Raw genomic sequence first — 20,425 nt, 5'->3', positions numbered from 1 at the left:
AGTGGCTTTTTTTCTTTCTTCTTCTTCTTATTATTACAATATCCATTTTCTCTTGCCCGGGGCCTTAATTTAGGAATAATCCAAAGCTCCAGCTGATTCTGAAAATCAATTTTAAAACTTGCTCTCTAAGAAAGTTCTAGAACTCTCCCCCTAATCCATTCCACGTATCAGACTCATATTAGCGCAGGAAACATGATCTAATATATACCATTCGGCTTTAATAACGTTGGCTCTTTATGCACAAAATAAAGGTATTTTATATGTTTTTTAAAGGCCTGAGGAATGCGCATTATTGCCGGAGAGAGCTGCATGCAATATGGAGGTAATTGACTCTGATGAGCCGATTCACAAACGGGGTACAAACAATGGATTAAGGAAATTCCTTTAGAGTCGCTTACCTCCTTTGTTGTAGGAGCGGTGCATGATATACAGCTGGAAGCTCAGGTGAGGATATCAGAGAGGTAGGAAAAGGCCTTATGTACGGTACATGTTCACCCATAATCCCAGATTGGGAAGTCTGTGGATTCTGGACTGCAAATATGGTCTGTATAATGCGGGCCAGGGGTCAATGAATGAATGTTGGGTTCGTCCAAAGCAGACCATTCAGCGGCATTTTACTACTGGTGGCTTAAGAAGTTGGATGCAGCCCTAGGGAGTCCTGGAAACCATTGAAACAACTATAGGCCATATGCTGTATCCATGTTTGCCAGGACTCCTTAGGGCCGCATCCAACTTCTTCAACCACCGCTAATCAAATGCGCATGCTCAGCTTTGGACGAACCTGAGCGTGGTAAAGGTTCACTCATCTCTACTAGTAACAAATTATTTTAACATCAGTAATAAATACTAGTGTGTGCAAGGGGCCAAATAAATCAATAGGGACAATGCTGTCCGCACTCATGGGGCTGTAACTGAGAGCAGTATCTGGTTATGTTCACACATCATGTTCTTTTAGCTGTCGTACAGCCGTCTTTTTAAATGGTCATCATTTTTAGACAAAAATATGCAAAATTATGCAAATTATAGTAGTAATACAGCCGTATTTTTGTCTCACACTGATGACCGTACATATAGACAGCTGTAAAATGGCCAAAAAAAGACGATGTGTGAACAGTCTTAGGCCAGGTTCACACACAATAGGACACCGGGCGTTCTGTGACAGTGCAGTACCGGCCAAATGAACCTTTATTTCTTTTGATGTGGAATGCGGACACATTCAGGTGTGCCCGCATTCAAAATCACCATAGCCGACAATGTAATGTGCAGCTGGAGCCGTACTTTACATTGTCTGCTCTGTCAGTCTTGTGCTGCTGCTATTCAATGAATAATAGCCGCACAAATCTGACATGTCAGTTTTTTCTGTGGCCACAAGGAATCCCGACTGGAGTGTATACAAAATGTATACTTTCCGGTCGGGATTCCATTACAATTAATGTAATCGGCAATTTAATTAAATAAAAGCTGTGGTTGCAAACCTGCAACTATGGCCGTTGTTTAATGATATTATATGTAGTGTGAACTTAGCCTTATACTGAAATGTGGAAGGGGCCTAATAATATATACAATTGACATTGAGAATGATACCAGGTATTAGGCTGGATCTACAATATTCATAATACAACCCTGCATTGAGTGATACCATGTATACACTGGATTTAATGGTCAGTGCATATGGAGATAATAGAAGGAGATGCCAAGACTGGGAGTTGTGCCTTACAGGACCTTTGGCATCTGTGAGGACACGTTGCTTTCAGTGTCTTGTTTCACTTCTCTGCAGAGATCAGAAGCCCCTCTTTTATAGAAAAACTCTAAAAAATAACAATTCTGTAAAGTTTCTCCATTCCGTGATACGTCTTCCTATAACCCTAGAAGAGACAGCGGATCAGGCCTCCTCTGTGGTTGCACAGTCACCTAGCACCATCTTGTGGAGAATGCGCCACTATCACTCCTGGCATGAAGTGCGAGCTCTCAAAGGCAATTAGGAAGGCTTTACACTAGTGATAAAAGCCGAATAATACTCCACTGTCGTAGTGAAAACATGTTCTGTACAAATTAAAAAAGAAAGCAGATCAGACGCCTGTCTCCAGCGATCAGCGAATGGAGGGTGAGGAGGAGGCAGCCGCTCATCACAGACCTGATGGGATCTGGGCAATACACACAATGGCACCTATACACTGCTGACCACTACTGCCCCCTACCAGTCATAGGGATGGGCACAGATGTCCTTGACTTTCTGTCTCCTTGTTTCTTCTCTCTTTGACCTGCCGTCTACTTGTAATACAGTGTAAGGTGCCATAACATAGCTCTGGTATTCTAACATTGTATTGCACTATAATAAAGGCGTAATATGTCAGTATTACATGGGTACTATGTTATTCTGCCACTGTACTACTCTTATGTAGATACCATATGGCAGTATTATATGGTCACTACACAGGTCTATTATTATGGCAGTGCATTGCGCCTTTATGTAGGCACTATATGGCAGTGTTATATGTGTACACTTTAGTATTAGGATTGTATTGCAACATTATGTAGGCACTGTTATATGGTCACTGTAATTATGTATTATGTAGGCACTGTCTTGCTCTATTATGCCACTGTATTACACTATTCTGTAGGCATTGTGTGGTCACTATATACTACTGTTATCATGCCAATGTATTATACTATTAAAGAGGCATTATATGGCAGTACTGTATAGTCACTATATACTGCTGTTATCATGCTACTGTATTACACTATTCTGTAGGCATTATATGGCAGTATTATATGGTCAATATATACTACTGTTATCATGCTACTGTATTACACTGTTCTGTAGGCATTATATGGCAGTAGTATATAGCCACTATATACTGCTGTTATCATGCTACTGTATCACACTGTTCTGTAGGCATTATATGGTCACTATATACTACTGTTATCATGCCAATGTATTATACTATTATAGAGGCATTATATGGCAGTAGTATATAGTGATGTTATACTGCTGTTATCATGCTACTGTATCACACTATTCTGTAGGCATTATATAGCAGTAGTATATAGTCACTATATATTACTGTTATGCCACTGTATTACACTATTATTTAGGCACTGTCTTGCTCTGTTATTATGGCACTGTATTACAGTATGGTGTAGGCATTATGCGAGCACTGTATAGCACTGTTATTACACCACTGTACTGCACTAATATGTAGACACTACGGCACTATTATATGGTCACTATGAAGCCACTGTATTGCACTTACAGTGGAAGCAGTGGATAAGTATATAGCATGTGGAGGTCCGGCCATGTCTTTTTCTTTCTGTTATGTAGATCTATCATTATGCCACTGTATTGCATTATTTATGTAGGCTCTATATGGCGGTATTATATGGTCACTATTCAGTGCTGGTATTTTGCCACTGTATTGCAATATTATATACAGTTTTTGCTAGTATCTTTATAGCTAAATTATTAAAAAGGGTTTCCCTATCTCATAAAGTGATCACATATCACTAGGATTTACCATTACCATATGAGTCCTGGCATCCACACTTTTATGTGAATGAATACTGGTGTAATTCTGTGTCCAGGAGTTTTATCCAGATCAGTTTAACGTGTACATGAATGGAGCTGTTGCAGTTGTCAGTATATACAGATTATACAGTATATAGCCTATATAAACTGTACAGCATATAGTCTTACTAATATATTAAAAATTATCTTCCCCCTCTGTGACAGTAGGTCCCTCACTATACGTTGTACCCTCTGGCAGTGTCCATTGGAATATGTAGATGTGATTTATTGCATTACTGAGGTCTCAGAATGATCATCCTACTGTTGTCATCCTGTGTATTTGTTGTCTCCTATGGTGACCGACTTCACCAAGTTTACTTTTGTTTATATTAGACAGTTTTATCACCAAGAAAAATAATCACTTTACATTGTATTTAATAGGTTTTTATTGAGTTTATAACTTTTAAATAGATCTTCATTCAATCTGAGGGTTGTGCTTGAATAGGTATTCTGCCTGTAAAAAAAAAAAATTATATAATGAATAATAATATATTATAATATATAACAATAATATTATATAGCGTCAGGCGAGATAACACAGTACCAAACTGCAGTATATACCCTAAGGGCTGTGGTACAACAAGAAGAGCCAGCAGGCGGACATCATCACCCATGCACTTGAATAGGTGCAGTGTAATACTACATCTCTCCTGTAGTGGCCACTGGAAGGAAATGTATGGTCACTGAGGTTATCTAAACTGCTGATAGCCGGGTCGTCTTGTTGGTACAATCCCTTTAAATGCACACATTACTGCCACTAGAGGGAGCAAACTAAAAACAGATAAACATAACATATTATTTTTAGAGTAATACCTCACTGTGCCTCTGTGCGTGTAGACTTTTTTTCCCTTTAATTTCCAAAGATTTCTACAGGAGACAGCACCCTCTGCACTACTTATAGCTATAAAACTGCAGTCAGTTGTGTGAATTTAGAAAGTTTGGTTTCGTATTGCTTTTTCTATGTTGCTGGGCATAATGTAAAATTAACAAACAAGACCCTGGTCCCCTTCAGCTCCTGTTCCATAGACTTCCAGTCACCTTTGCTCCTCAGAAGCAGTGAGCAGGGGACTGAAAGTTTGTGAAACAGGAGCTGAAGGGGACCACGGTAAGGTAAGTATCACTTGTTAAATTTATATCATGTGAAACAGGTGAAAAAAAATCCATTTCTCCAGAATACCCCTTTAATTTCTAATATGAAGCAATATTGGAACTGGAACTGGAAGGGAATATAACCCACGTCCTGATGTACTGGGGCACTAATATAAAGTATACTGCACTAAGGCATCGGAAGACACATTTTACCTTATGGTGGAGGTGCGGGCTAGAAAGTGGTTAAACATCCTATAACCATAATGAGATCTTACCAGATAGTCCACAGGGTCCTCTGGTCTGGCTTTGCAGCATTCGTTCAGTCCCTCTATCAGGGTTGGCATGACATTCTTCATTAAATAATTCCTTAAAGGGACTGACTGGGCTTCCAGCATTTCATGCTCTTGGCGTTTTACCTCTTCAAGGCGACTGTTCTGTAAGTTTTAGACAGGATGACGTGTCATGTATCATAAGACATGTGACCCCGGACCTCTGTACCATGGCAAAGGTTCTACATGAGAATCTAGAGCGGTTATTATCTCAAGATTAAAACTTAAAAAGTCCCAGAGCAAATGACTGGGAAATAGGGAGACAGCAAAGCATTCTTTAAGAGGAAAAGGAGCTCCATTTTTGACTGCTGAGACCCCCACTGATCATCCAGTTATTCCATATTCTGTGGATAGGGATAAGTTTTAATCTTGGGATAACCCCTGTTTAAACCTGTTGTCCTACATATAACCAACCTATTTTATTGAGTTGATTGGCACATAGACAGTACTATGTACTATGGGAAGTTTGTGGTGCATACGTCATACATATGCATAGGCCATCTTTTACCACCTACTGGATGCCAAAAGAGTGTTCTTCAGGCCTCTGTTGGGCCGTATATGTCAGTATATGTCAGTATGCCAGTATAGTGCACTACATATAGTACAGTCTAAATGAAATTCTTGTGATGTCTAAACTCACCCATTCCTCCCATCGGGCGATCCTCTCAGCTTCCTCTTCGGCCTCCATCCTCTCTAATTCAGCCTTTCTTTCTGCCTCTTGGGCCAGACTCTCCTCTGCTTGTTTCATCTCCAGCTCTGCCAACTCTTCTGCTGTCAAGCCGTAGTTCTGAGGTTCCCCGATTTCTTTGGTAATTTGCTTTATAACATCTTTATACTGGGGATCATCATCTTTAGAAACATCTGTGAAAGCAATAAGGGTCTATTGGTGGATGTAACACCCCAAAAATAGTAGTTCTGCACTAGTTTACACTGTCTATAGGGAAAATGACCATGAGCAACCATAGCTGGATGCTCCCCTCTTATATATATCTCAGTGTTTACAGCGCATCTTGAGCCATTAAATACAACATTAAGCCACTACCAGGCTCCTGTGGCAGCAGCTTATCTCCTCTAGAACCCAAAGATCAGGCAGCTGAAATCAAACTGATCTGGGAGACCAGCCCCTCTACATTAGTGGAATGGATACATGAAGTTTATCTGATCAAACGAATGGAGGAGTTGGTCATGGCCCCCTCTAATTTTTATTAGATCTGGGGGCCATGAGTACAATTTCTTAAGTCTACTCTAGCTTCCATACGATAGTAAATTAAGTACTCGTGTTAGTGGTTGAGTCTTAAGCTGTGTTTTTGTTTTTTTTTTCTCTTATTTTTGTTTTTGTTTGTATGATGCTTATTTGTTGTTTGTTAGTTTGATAGTGGAAACGCTGAGGGATATGCTATATCTGAATTGAATTAATAATTGTTTATTCTCTTTTGTTCTTGAGGTGATGTGGTTTTTGTTGTTTATGTTCAAACTACGTAAAAGTACGGAGCAACAACGGCCGTACTTTGTACAGTGTGGCACACTGCCTTTACTGCTATGGGATCCCGGCCGGAGCGTATACACATAGTATACTCTCCGACTGGGATCCCATACGGAGCCGCAAACTGACGTCAGTTTTCTGCGGCCGCAATTCAGTGAATTGTGGCCGCAGAAAGACCTGTCAGTTCACACAATGAAGCGAGCGGCTCCGGACGCTTGCTTCATTGTGTGCTGTGTGCAGTGCTAATGCGAGCACACGCTGATGCGGCTTAAGTACCGGCCAGGATGATCTTTGCAGAGACCGGCCGTTCCGTGACCCAGACGGGTCACGAAACGGAGGGTCTCTTATGCCATGTGAACAGAGCCTATATATGTAAAAAATTCATAAATAAAGATTTTAAAAGAAAAAAATTCTTATCCTCTCCACTAACTATCTGTCAGGAGGCCCCCAAACATATTAGATGGTCGGCTGGTCTGATCAGCAGCAGGATCGGCTGGTAAGTGGTTCTGTCTTCATTTTAAGCAGAGGAATTCCCCTTTAAAGACCAGACTAACTGTAAGTGTAGAGTAAGGTGATTGATCTCCTGTACTAAGCCTTCTGGGTAGTGACCGCAACAACTAGGAATTATGATAAATGTGAATGATTGCTTCTTATTCATCTGACAGTCGCCCATGTTTATACTTGCAGGATCTACCGATATGCAGAGGATGGATTTTACAGGACCTACCGATATGCAGAGGATGGATTTTACAGGACCTACCGATATGCAGAGGATGGATTTCAGCTTCATCAAAGTAGTTCAGAACAGTTTCGTCTTCAGTGTTTAATTCCCGGAAGGTGGCGAGAGCTCGCAGGAAGCGGTCCTGAGCGTAATGTGTTCCGGCAACCAGGCTCTCCGGTAGGTTAATAACCCGGTTTTTAAGAAATTCATCAGATGCATCCAATGAGATAACATAATCTAAAACAAGAAGTCATGTCAATGCACATCTCACCTTACCCATTTATACAGGATGATTTTATTGGCTGCACTAAAGATGCGGTTAGCCAGTGAACAAGCATCTCGTTCATTCAGCCAATAACCCGCCCCATGATAGGGCCTAAGCGGGTTCATTGTGCTGTAAATTCACTAAAAGTTGTATCAACCTCTTATTAACATGCTCCCTTTTTACACACCTGGGGTGATAGTTTTATCGAATCGCGGTGCCTTACTCCTGCTTTCCTCCTCCTCTTCACCTTCTTCCGCTAAAACAAATAAAAGCCAACACATAGGACAATGGAAATACTATACATTTATTTGAGGGACAGCAATAGCCCCAACTTGTCTGCAGACACCAACATTACTTACAGTTAAATAGCTCCTTGGCTTGTTCATAGGTCTTAGGGTATCCATCCAGGACGTAACCCTGGTTCTGACACGGCATAGATTTCAGCTTCTCCTTCATGAAGCGGATCACATAGCTATCATCCAGGCGCCCTGTAATATAAATGAAATATATTTATAATCTGCTGGAAGAGAGTCAGGAGGCTGCCATACACATCACACAGGGAGTTTGGACTGGACGACTTGAGGGCTCATTCCCACTGCCCACCGTGTGGCTGTGTCATTACAGTGCTGCAGAGATTTAAACACTTTCCCCGGCATGATACTGATACATCATGGTAGGGAAATACTCAACTATAGTCCCTGTCCGTAAAATATGGGACGTGGGAATAAGCCCTAAGTTTAAGGTGTATAGACACCAAATCCTGATTCCCCTGAATGTCAGTGGTATTAAACTGCTTCATTGTTTTGCTCCATGGTGCCAATGGTTCACCTACGTAGGATAATCTTTTTCTATAAACAATACACATGTGTAAGAATAAACTAAGAGAAACATGAAGAGTAATAGAGATTGTTCAACTACCTCCATTTTGCTCCATGTTCTCTTTAACAGAATCCAATAACTCCTGAGATGCCTCTGGGCCTTCTTCTCCCTCCTCTTCCTCTTCTTGGGGAGATTTTACCAAACGTTCCTTTACAAGCATAGAAAATATATACTGTGAGTCTAGATGTGAGTTGCCAATGCATCATTCAGAGAATGAGCTGGGAGATGCGCTCACCTTCCCCATCTCATTGCTTGAAATGGGCTCCATCTACTAACTAGCTGATAACTAGCTGATCGATATTGCTCTAACTGCTGGGACCCCACCTATTATAAGAATGAAGGCCCCCATAGTGGAGGTCCCAATGGTTGGATGCCTTCTGTTCAGCTAGTTATACTCTATCATGTGAATAGGGGATGACGTCTGATCTTGAGATAACTCCTTAAAAGATTAGGAAAACCACTGCATGGAGAAACATAAGGTGATGAAATGTGAACAGAGCCATGTCAGAGAGGACTACTCTACAGCATAGTGCTGGGATGGCCAGGCAGCCACCAGGAGGTGGGATCAACAGATAGGAAAGGAGAATAGTCAATGTGAAGGGAAGAAAAAGTTTCTAGGCTCCTTAATAAGTACAAGACTAATTTCTGAGTTCTTTAAGAACCCCAGATGGGATCCATCCCAGGGTTCTTGAAGAACTCAGATCTGTGATTGCTGCCCCCCTGACAGATCTGTATAACCAATCCCTGCTAACAGGAGATGTCCCCGATGATTGGAGAACAGCCAATGTTATACCAATCCACAAGAAGGGGAATAGAGAAGAGCCCAGTAACTACAGGCCAGTGAGCCTGACATCTGTAGTAGTGAAAATGATGGAAACTCTTCTAAAAAAGAAGATAATGGATCACCTAAGAATCAACAATTTGATGGATCCAAACCAGCATGGCTTTACTGAGGGCCGATCATGTCAGACTAATCTCATTGATTTCTTTGATAATGCCACAAAAGTGCTGGATGAAGGTGGTGCTGTGGATATCGCGTTTCTGGACTTCAGCAAAGCTTTTGATACAGTTCCCCATAAAGAGCTGATAGAGAAGTTGGAGAAAATTGGACTAAATCCTTGGATAGTTCAGTGGATTTGTGGTTGGCTGAAGGAGAGATATCAGAGGGTTGTTGTTAATGGTGTATATTCTGAGCAGAGACTGGTTACAAGTGGTGTGCCACAAGGGTCTGTTCTGGGTCCTATTCTTTTTAATATGTTTGTAAGTGACATAGGAGAAGGGTTGGTAGGTAAAGTTTGTCTGTTTGCTGACGACACAAAAGTGTGCAATAGGGTGGATATTTCTGGAGGTGTCAGTAATATGGAAAATGATTTAGCTTTGCTAGATAAGTGGTCCAAACAGTGGAAATTGAAGTTCAACGTTTCCAAATGTAAAATAATGCACTTGGGGAGGAGGAATCCTCTATCCGAGTATCACATCGGCAGTACTGTGTTGGAAAAGACTTCAGCAGAGAAGGATTTAGGGGTAATGATTTCTGACAGCCTTAAAATGAGTCACCAGTGCAACCAGGCAGTGGGGAAAGCAAATCGTATGCTGGGGTGTGTATATATATATATATATATATATAATGGTATGCTGGGGTGTATATATAATGGTATGCTGGACTGTATACAGTATATAATGGTATGCTGGTCTGTATAGCTAGAGGTATAACCAGTAGGAAGAGGGAGATTGTGATCCCGCTGTATAGAGCTCTGGTGAGGCCACATCTGGAATACTTTGTCCAGTTCTGGAGACCTCATCTAAGAAAGGACATTGATAAAATAGAACGGGTCCAAAGACGGGCTACAAAAATGGTGGAGGGTGTGAGGCATAAACCATATCAGGAACGACTTAAAGATTTGAATCTGTATAGTCTGGAGGAAAGACGGGAAAGGGGCGACATGATTGAAACCTTTAAGTATGTTAAGGGACTAAATAAGGTTCAAGACGGGAGTGTTTTTAGTAAAAAACTGAGCTCAAGAACAAGAGGACACAGTGAGAGGTTAGTTGGGGGAAAGATCAGAAGCAATGTAAGAAAATATTATTTTACTGAAAGAGTAGTAGATACCTGGAACAAACTTCCAGCAGAGGTGGTTGGTAAATCTACAATAACAGAATTTAAACACGCCTGGGATAGACATATATCTATCCTAAGATAATAAGAAAGAAAATACTAAAAGGGCGGACTAGATGGACCCAGTGGTCTTTTTCTGCCGACAATCTTCTATGTTTCTATGAGAACCACGGGGTGGGAAACACTGTCAAAACGCGACATCCATAATCCTTGTTTTCCATCAATGAGGGATATTGCCGAATAATGGTGCTGCCCCATTCACATTATACTGTTAGCGGATCCAGTCATAGTATGTGCAGGTCATGTGGATTGCAGTGTCCTCTCCACTCGTGGGATTTCAAACTATATATAAAGAAGAAAGAATAACTTACCAGATTGTCGATAGCTTCTGTGATGACGTCTTTTATATGGATGTGATGCAGTTTGTAGTGTTTGCATAGTAACTTTGAGACGGTCGTCTTTCCTACAGCTGGAGGGCCGAGAATGCAGATGCGTATTGGCTGAAAAACACAAACCATAAAACATGTTATTTAAAGGAAAAGTCCGGGGAAAATTTGTATTAAGGTATTGTATTGCCCCCCAAAAGTTATACAAATTACCAATATACACTTATTATGGCAAATGCACATAAAGTGTTATTTTCCCTGCACTTACTACTGCATCAAGGCTTCACTTCCTGGATAACATGGTGATGTCACTTCCTGGATAAACTGGTGATGTCACGACCCGACTCCCAGAGCTGTGCGGGCTGTGGCTGCTGGAGGGGATGATGGCAAGGGGATGCTCAGTGTCCCTCCAGTGCCCTGTGTCCCTCAGTGTCCCCTGTCATCATCCTCTCCAGCAGCCACAGCCGCACAGCTCTGGGAGTTGGGTTGTGACATCACCATGTTATCCAGGAAGTGGCATCACCATGTTATCCAGGAAGTGACATCACCATGTTATCCAGGAAGTGGCATCACCATGTTATCCAGGAAGTGACATCACCATGTTATCCAGGAAGTGACATCACCATTTTATCCAGTAAGTGAAGCCTTGATGCAGTAGTAAGTGCAGGGGAAAAAAAGCTTTTCCTGTAATAAGTGTATATCGTTGATTTGTATAACTTTTGGGGGGCAAAACAATACTTTAATAAAAAATTTCACCGGACTTCTCCTTTAATATACTCAAAGTCAAACAATGCTCCTAATGATACTCAGGAGGCCACTGAATGTCTGCTACAGTCACTGATGCTTTAATCCAATCCATATATCAGTTAAAAGAGTTATTAGAGTACCCCTTTAATAAAGGAGAGTTTCCTGATACATAGGTATAGAGCTATAAACTGCATCTTTTGCATTGAAGAACCTGCCATGTGTGTACAGGAACAAGGACAACTCATGTTTAACTCTTTTTCAATGAGAACTGTGTGATATTTAACTCTCCCTTTAGTGGCACTGTAGGAGCTTGAACACTTGCCAGATTCCCCACAGATTACAGATTTATGGACATTAGGTTACTCTGTAATCATCCTATCAATGGAGGGAAAATCCCTTCTCAAAAAAAGAACAACCCCTTTAACAGAACTAGGGTACTTAAAGGGTTAGTCACATCTCAACTACGGTGTAATGGAAGCAGAGGGACATGTCAGAAGAGAGAGCTTCACCTCTTCGCCGTCAGTCATCTATGTCCAGTGTCCTCATACACTTATAACGGAGCAGGGGAGTGAAATGCGCTTGTCCTCCTAGTGGGGGGTCAGCAGCTGACAATCTCACCGACCAAAACTTGTGACATGTCAAAAGGGTTTGTTAATGACAGTGTCCATGTAATAACAGGTCAGTCCTATTAGAACATCGTATAACTTAACACTCACCAGTAAACCCCGGCTCTGCTTGTATTCTCTGATAATAGATTCAATGTTCTCCACAATCCCGGTCTGAGACACCCAGTTAATATTGAAGTTCTCTTTTAAGAACACTGCCTCCATCCTTAAATTCACCAGTAAATGATCAATGTCCAGTTGCTGAAATACAAGAAAAATATTAGAAGGGGCCACATTCCCACATACACATACAGAGAGTTGTACATAGAAAGTGATTACCGTCAGCTCTTTATTCAGGAACGTCGCCTCCTTAGATATTTTTTGCGCTTTTCCAGGGCCGAGGTGAGTGCTGATACACTGTAAGAAAATGCAAGCACTTTTTTATCTAACTGGTAAATCCAGACTTTATACAATATAGGATCATACACCGATAAATGACACCTCACCAACTGCAAACCTACTTCCTTGCTTAAAAGCGGTATTCCCATCTCATAAAGGGATGATAGTTAGCTAAGTTATGCTATCACTATATGATGACCCAGAGAATAAAGGGAATGCAGAGCTCGTTCATTACTATGGCTGTATTCCCCATGTATCTGGCATCCCCTTTATAGTCATGATTATCAGGTTCCCCAGAACCTGGCCAATGATACCAATGATAAAGGAATGGCATCTCTCAGGATATGATAGGAATAATGACTATATAACTATATATGGCACTGCTATGTATTTATTGTATTGTGTAGGAACCCTGTGGCTGTATTATGTAGAATCTGTATAGTATGATCACATTTGGACTCATAATGGAGGGACTGTTTGGTCATCTTCTATGTACTGATATCTGGTATTGTAGGGCAGCATTACTTAGGATCAGTATGGCACTGTATAGTAGTATTACATGGGTCCTGCCATTAGCTGGCATTGTAGGGTGGTTTTCTTCAGGGTCTGGTATTATGTTTGGTAGCATAGTGGATGTATTACTAAACAGATGAATGATATTTTGTTACCTTGACTATTTCCTCCAATGTGTGCACTGAGTCATCCACCGCCACCAGGTAATGGGTCCTCGGCCTCTGATCCACAACGTTCTGTATAACACTAGGATCAGGGTAGAAATAAATCACTGTGTTATTACAGAAAAACTTTTTTCAACACACGTGCTCAGTCAGGTGTTATAAACAAAAAAATACCTATGCTCCCCTTCCTTGTTTTCTGGCTACCGCTGCTATCAGCCAGTCAGTGGCCAGTGGAGTTTTCCAGACTAAGCCACTAATTGACCGAGTGTGCAATTTCATGTGTTGACTCTGGACATGCTGTGCAGCAAGACCACAGCCATGTGATAGCAGTGTCAGTGGGATAGCAAGGATCATTAGCCATCCTGGGGGTCGGACCCTCATGGTTTATACATTAGAAGCTATCAATAGTATGGATCTGATAACATAGCTAAAAATCAGTTCCTGTTTATGGCTTTTCCAAGGCAGTGATCTTCAGAATCCTTTTTAATCCTTGCTTCTCCACTGATGAACTGGCCACACGTATACCACCATCCCCTATACCACACATATAACATGTTTATCACCAATGTCCTATAATGATAGTAGAAGAGATGGTTACCTGGCTAAATCAGCAATATGAATCAATGGGATAATGTTCTGTCCGTCTCCATAAATAGATAATGCAGGAGTCTCCCCCATCCAGGCCTCCTGTAGGAATGTACACAGATTACATAAGCTTAACCATTAGCAATCTGACAGAGTGTGCAGAGAACTCACACAACAAACAATAGGCCCTGGATCTTCTAGGAAAGGGACTTACTTTAAAGATTGAATGAAGAATACCTTCTTCTGCTCCATACGGCGCCCCTGATGCAATGACATAGGTTGAAAATTTACCCTTGTTCTGTGCAGGACAAAAAGTTATAGAAATTATAAATAAGATATGACTTTATAAGAAATACAGTGGTACCTCGGTTTAAGAGTAACTTGGATTAAGGGTATATTCACACGGGCGGGCTTGCAGCGAGATTCTCGCTGCGAGCCCGGCAGGTCCTGGCAGTTCCCATACACTACATACTTGCTGCGGTCTAAACGACCGCAGCGAGTATGTAATTATACCGCCCTTAACCCCTTCTGCTCCCCCGCTGTGTATATACTTTACCTGTCCTCGCTGCACGGGTCCGGCGTCCTGCTCTCCTGTCCGGCCAATCAGTGTGTTGCCCAGCCGCAGCCACTGATTGGCTGGGTGGGAGAGCAGGACGCCGGACCCGTGCAGCGAGGACAGGTAAAGTATATACACAGCGGGGGAGCAGAAGGGGTTAAGGGCGGTATAATTACATACTCGCTGCGGTCGTTTAGACCGCAGCAAGTATGTAGTGTATGGGAACTGCCAGGACCTGCTGGGCTCGCAGCGAGAATCTCGCTGCGAGCCCGTCCGTGTGAATATACCCTAAGAGTGTTTTGCAAGATCACCTTTTTTCAAAATTGTAACTTTGTTTAAGAGCATTGCTTGGACTTAAGAGCTCCCTGTACTGGGTGGGAGGGGGAGCAGGAGAGGGGCATGGCCTGCATAGGGTGGACTACAGCTCTGTACTCTGACCCAGGAAGTCTCCCTTCCAAATCATGGCAGATCCACTTAAAGCTGGGGTTTACATCAGGGGACAGGACTGTTGAGTTAAACTAGTTGTAACCCCTCTATGTGCCCACACATGTCATACTCATTCCTTCATGCTCTCTGCAGTCTCTGTCAGCCCTTGTGTTTCCCATCCTCTCCATTCCTGCTATAATGTGCCTGCACTTACACTCAGCTATACACACTGCTATAATGTGCCTGCACTTACACTCAGCTATACACACTGCTGCTATAATGTGCCTGCACTTACACTTATTAACACTGCTGTATAGAAAAGTTTCTGTCACTATCCTCCTGCACAGCTCTGTGATTCTCACTTCCTGATTGGTCCATGGTGAACACACACCCCTCCCCATTGCTGTCATGTGACCACACAGACCTCTGACAGCAGCCCTGCTTCTCTATTCTAGCCTGTTGTACTACACTACTGCATTATGGGGATATGCAGTTCCATCCTGTATCTACAAACTGCTGCTGTGTTATCAGGTTTATACAGTTAGTATACATTATACACCACATGTTGTTTGCTATAATATCACATATTCAGCTGTTTCTGAATGTTTGTTTCATCTGTCCTACATGTTATATAGAATAATAAATCATTATTTTTGGGGTGTGGAACCAATTGTCTGCATTTCTACGATTTCTTATGGGAAATTTGCTTTGGTGTAAGAGTGGATTTGAATTACAAGCACGGTCCCGGAACGAATTATGCTCGTAATACAAGGCACCACTGTAGAAAACTATACAACATTGTCTCCAAGGGAAAATATTCCTAAATGTAATTCTGCTGATGGCCACTAGATGTCATTGTTAGTTCTGTATTATTGTTTGAACTGAAGCATTTGCAGTATAGATACATACATGTACAGCAACTGGTGGCTATCCAGCTGGTGCTAAACTACAACTCTCAGCATGCCTTTGGCTGTCAGGGCATGCTGAGAGTAATAGTTCTGCAGCAGCCAGAGGCTTAGAGGTTTGGGAACCTAGATGTATGGCCATAGATCAGGGATGGGGAACCTTCGGCTCTCCAGCTGTTGCCAAACTAAATTGTTCCCCATCCCTGCCATAGATTAAAATGGACTATTTATATGCAGGTACTGAATGCCCTAATATGTATAGGTAATCCATTCAATCTTCCACCTTGGAGATACTCACAGATTTCCCCATCTTAATCACCAGCTTCTCAACATTCATGTGATCTTTAAAATCTGGGTGACATTTCCTTCTCCGATAGTCGTCTTCAGTGAATGGGATTTCAGGATCATCCTGTAAAGCGACAGAAGATGGGAAAGTGTCATTTTTTACTATTTCTATATGTGACACATAACGGCCCTGACATAGCGACCGCAGGCTACATACCGGATCGAGGGGTTTGCTCCGAGCCCAGGTCATGACCGTCGATATTAATATGAATAGTTTTTGGCTCTCGAAGTTTTCAATCTCGGTGTGAAGTGCTGGAGAACAAAATGTGTGACGGAGATAAATCATACAGCGGGCCGGGGCTGATCATGCAGCAATGTAGACGCTTGATAATCTGGTATCGCTATGATCTACAGGTGACTGGATTATTGCTCATTGTTTATAGTAATGATGTCAGGTAGGGGACGTGTAGTGCACCAAACCGACCATGGCTAGAAAAAGGACCTTACTAATAGGAGTAAAAAAATACTTAATACTACAAAATCTGTACAAAAGTATGCCAGCTTAAAGAGGCTAAATCGTGTAGTGAATTGTGCCAAATATCAGGGGCTTTCTGGGATTGTTTTTTAAAGGGAACCAATCAGCCCAATTGGGTTGGTATGGTTCCAAGCTCCTGCAGCAGCCATGGCACGTACCGCCGCAGCCGGACCTTTATATCAGAGAAAAAAGAATTTTATTCCCCCGGCTCGCGACAGACACGGGCAGGGAAGTAGTCATCTGGGCGGCTTCCCACACGTATCTAGTCACCGCGCTCTGCCTGTCATTCATCCTCTCTGAGTGCGCTGACAGGCAGAGCGCGGTGACTAGATACGTGTGGGAAGCCGCCCAGATGACTACTTCCCCGCCCGTGTCTGTCACGAGCCAGGGGAATAAACTTTTTTTTTCTCCGGTATAAAGCTCCTGCTGCGACCGCGTACGGTACGAGAGGGGCGCCAACTAGTCATCTGGGCGGGAAGTCATCTGTGACTAGTCACTGATCTCTGCCAGTCAGCACGCAGTGTGGGGATGATTGACAGGCAGAGAGACCTATTAGTGACCTTCCTGCCCAGATGACTAATTGCCGCTCCTCTCCCTGCATAATACATCTTTTTCCCCTTTATGAAGCTACTGCTGCAGCCGCAGCTGGTATGCTCTATATACTGTGCTGCTGGGAACCTAATCAGCACAATCGTGTCAATCTGTTTCCTTTAATGTCTTCTAATGTGCTGTTAGTTTCTCTTTAAAACCCCCAGAAACCCCCTTTAGGCTGTAGAAGGAGAAGAGTGCCACCCACCAGACACGGCCCACGAGGCTTCCTCAATCTGAGACGGCTCCTCGGTGATGTTATAGATGACGACATCGCTCTCCAGCAGGTGAGTCAATAATTCATCTCTACCTGAGACCTAAAATACATTAAATCCTCAGTCTCTGTCCAGATCAGCAGTAAAGGGGTATTCCACACAAACATATGTTGCTGCCCACAGTGAGACTAACAATTTCTTCCATACTTGTTATTATATATTCAGTTTCCTTCCCCCCAGTTATGAGCTGCTGCTTTCTGCTGAAGACACAAAAATCTGTGTGAGCCTTTCTCTCAGTCTCCCCCTCCCTTCTAAGAGAGATGATGTAAAGTTCCTGGCAAGCTTTATCTGCAGCTTTGTATCTCCTTTGCAAAGCTGGGAGGGTTAAAGGGGTAGCGCAGCGTTTAACTTTTTTTTACTTAGGCTGGGTTCACACTGCGTTTTAGCATATGTTTAACGGATCCTTTTTTTTTAACGGACAAAAAAATAGTGTCAGCAACGTTTTTGTGTCTGTCAAAAAAAAACTGATCTGTTTTGATCCGTTTTTTTTATAATGGAAGTCAATGGAAAAACTGATCAAAACGGATGCACACAAAGGCATGTTTTTGCAATCCGTTTTTTTTCAAAAAACGGATTGCAAAAACGCAGTGTGAACCCAGCCTTAATAACACACATTACAAAGTTATACAACTTTGTAATGTGTGTTATTTAAGTGAATGGCCCCCTTCCCTGTGTTCCCCCACCCCGGAAGTGTGGTGCAGTATACTTAGTCAATTGCTGTCGACCCCGGCCGCCATCTTGGGTCGACGGCCTCATCTTCGGGAGGCCGGCCGGACCACTCCAGCTGCCCCTCATGCTGGCCAATGCCGCGTCATCAGCTGCTCTGCTGCTGGAGCGGTCCAGCCGGCCTCCCGAAGATGACGCCGTCGACCCAAGATGGCAGCTGGGGTCGACAGCAATTGAGTAAGTATACTGCACCACACTTACGGGGTGGGGGAAAACACGGGGAAGGGGGCCATTCACTTAAATAACACACATTACAAAGTTGTATAACTTTGTAATGTGTGTTATTAAGGCTGGGTTCACACTGCGTTTTTGCAATCCGTTTTTTGAAAAAAACGGATTGCAAAAACATGCCTTTGTGTGCATCCGTTTTGATCAGTTTTTCCATTGACTTCCATTATAAAAAAAACGGATCAAAACAGATAACACACATTACACAGTTGAATAAATGTTAAACACCGCACTATCCCTTTAATCACAGTGAGTTCATTAGCAGCTTGACCTCAGATTAACCCTTCCAGCATTACATTGTCTGAGAAGGGAGGGCGAGAAACTCGTACACAGATTTTTGTGTCTTCAGCAGAAAGCAGCAGCTCAGAACTTGGGGAAGGAAGCTGAATAGATTATAACAAGTATGGAAGGAATTGTTAGTCTCACCATGGGCAGCCACATAGTAAAAGTTATGTTTGAGTGGAATACCCCTTTAAAGTCTCACAGACATCTCGGACATATGGCATCTATATATTATATATCATCTATTTATGACATATGGCATCTATATACTGCATGCTCTATTGGCAGGACACATAGGAACCGGACAACATTACCACATAAGTCTCCATGGGGAAATCCAGCTTCTTTCCATTGGGATTGGAGAGAGTTCCCACAACCTGGAGGAGCCCCTGTCTGGGGTGAGTGCCGACCACATCTTCATGTTCCGGCTGCTTCTCCTCTTCCTCGGCTCCTTCTTCTGCTTCTTCCAGGGACGCTCCAGCCACACAAGTGGACAGATACTGCAAAAGTAAGAGAAGCGGCTGACGGTTGTATGATCAATCATGTCTGTGTATCAGTCCCCTCCTATTTACCCCTATGGTAGTGAGCTCTTTCTTCCAGAAACAGCGCCACTCAGTTTGTGTGTGGTATTGCAGCTCTTTTCCATTGAGGTGTGTAATACAACATACAACCTGAGGGCAGGGGTGGCGCTGTTTTCATAAGAAAGCAGCCATGTTTGGCTTTAAGAACCCTGTTGTGTCTAAAAAAAAAAAAACAGGGCAGTGATCCCCAACCTGTGACTCGCCAGCAGTTGCAAAACTACAACACCCAGCATGCCCTGACAGCCAAAGGCTGTCCGGGAATGCTGGGAGTTGTAGTTTTGCACCAGATAGAGAGCCACAGGCTGTATCACTGTATCAGAGCCCTGGAGTTACTGGAGAACTACAAGTCCCAGCATGTGTTATGCATCCTCTCAGACCCGTATAGTCCTCACATTACCTTGCCTATGTTCCGGGCGGCGTAAGAATCCAAGTTATTAATGAAGATCCGTTTGGGTCTCACGATCCTTTCTCCTTCCTCCGCCATGATTTTCTCTGCAGGTTGCTAAGGTCGCGCAGCGGTTGCTAGGGGCGGTTCCCAGAGTTTGGGCTTGGGAGGCCGGGTACGTTGCTGTGGTAACCGCGGCCTTCCATCAGGCGGGCACTACGGAGGACACCTATAATGAGGGAACAGGCGCCGCTGCGGACACAACAGTAACCCAGGGATAGGGAACCTTCGGCCTTGTAGATGTTACAAAACTACAATTCCCATCATGCCTGGACAGCCAAAGCTAACTCTTTGGCTGACCAGGCATGATGGGAATTGTAGTTTTGCAACAGCTGGAGGGCCAAAGGTTCCCTTTCCCTGGTCTAACCTTATACAGACATGAAGCTGTTAGTTCTCTTACATATTCTTCCTGCCTCATCAGCAATGTCATCATCTCTGCTTGCTGTCAGTGAATGGAAATTCCTTTATTTCTCAAGATTTTATTTATTTTTTCTAATGCTGGACAATTTGTAATTTCTAAAGGAACAATGTTGCCATACAGATGATTTATTGATTAGCTTTTTGCCATTTTTTTTTTAACATTGTTTACCATGAAGCCCAAATAACATGTATTATATGGTTCACTCCAGTAAGGGATTGAGGCCTACTATAGTTACACAGGCACTTACTACCTATTGTAGGGCAGCGAAACAACGAGGATTGGCAAAGAACAGGTGTGGATTCCCACAATAGTGTAAAATGCAGAGA

At 42.7% G+C, this 20,425-nt stretch overlaps 1 protein-coding gene across 1 annotated transcript; it reads right to left on the bottom strand.

The window, feature by feature from the left end:
• Nucleotides 1–3,933: 3,933 nt before the first annotated feature.
• On the bottom strand, nt 3,934–19,892 carry AK7 (adenylate kinase 7). Its single transcript, XM_069949233.1, has 18 exons — nt 19,631–19,892; nt 18,967–19,152; nt 17,350–17,458; nt 16,236–16,330; nt 16,032–16,142; nt 14,061–14,144; nt 13,860–13,948; nt 13,253–13,343; nt 12,525–12,602; nt 12,297–12,446; nt 10,819–10,947; nt 8,371–8,479; nt 7,812–7,940; nt 7,640–7,708; nt 7,227–7,424; nt 5,624–5,844; nt 4,930–5,088; nt 3,934–4,019 (listed from the first exon to the last, which is right to left on the bottom strand). Exons 1-18 carry the CDS (start codon nt 19,715–19,717, stop codon nt 3,981–3,983), a joined length of 2,133 nt encoding a protein of 710 aa, XP_069805334.1. The 5' UTR covers nt 19,718–19,892; the 3' UTR covers nt 3,934–3,980.
• Between the last annotated feature and the right edge of the window lie 533 nt (nt 19,893–20,425).

The sequence above is a fragment of the Dendropsophus ebraccatus genome, chromosome 13 (assembly GCF_027789765.1).
Source record: "Dendropsophus ebraccatus isolate aDenEbr1 chromosome 13, aDenEbr1.pat, whole genome shotgun sequence".
NCBI lineage: Eukaryota > Metazoa > Chordata > Amphibia > Anura > Hylidae > Dendropsophus > Dendropsophus ebraccatus.
This window is presented reverse-complemented; position numbering and strand designations above follow the sequence as displayed.

What these genes read in the sequence shown, in the direction of transcription:
- AK7 (XM_069949233.1), bottom strand. Translation starts at nt 19,717, where the DNA reads ATGGCGGAGGAAGGAGAAAGGATCGTGAGACCCAAACGGATCTTCATT. An exon ending in TGATTAAGATGGGGAAATCT is followed by an intron (nt 14,145 to 16,031) that starts GTGAGTATCTCC and finishes TGTCCTGCACAG; the next exon opens with AACAAGGGTAAATTTTCAAC. An exon ending in AATCCATCCTCTGCATATCG is followed by an intron (nt 5,845 to 7,226) that starts GTAGGTCCTGTA and finishes TTGCTTTCACAG; the next exon opens with ATGTTTCTAAAGATGATGAT.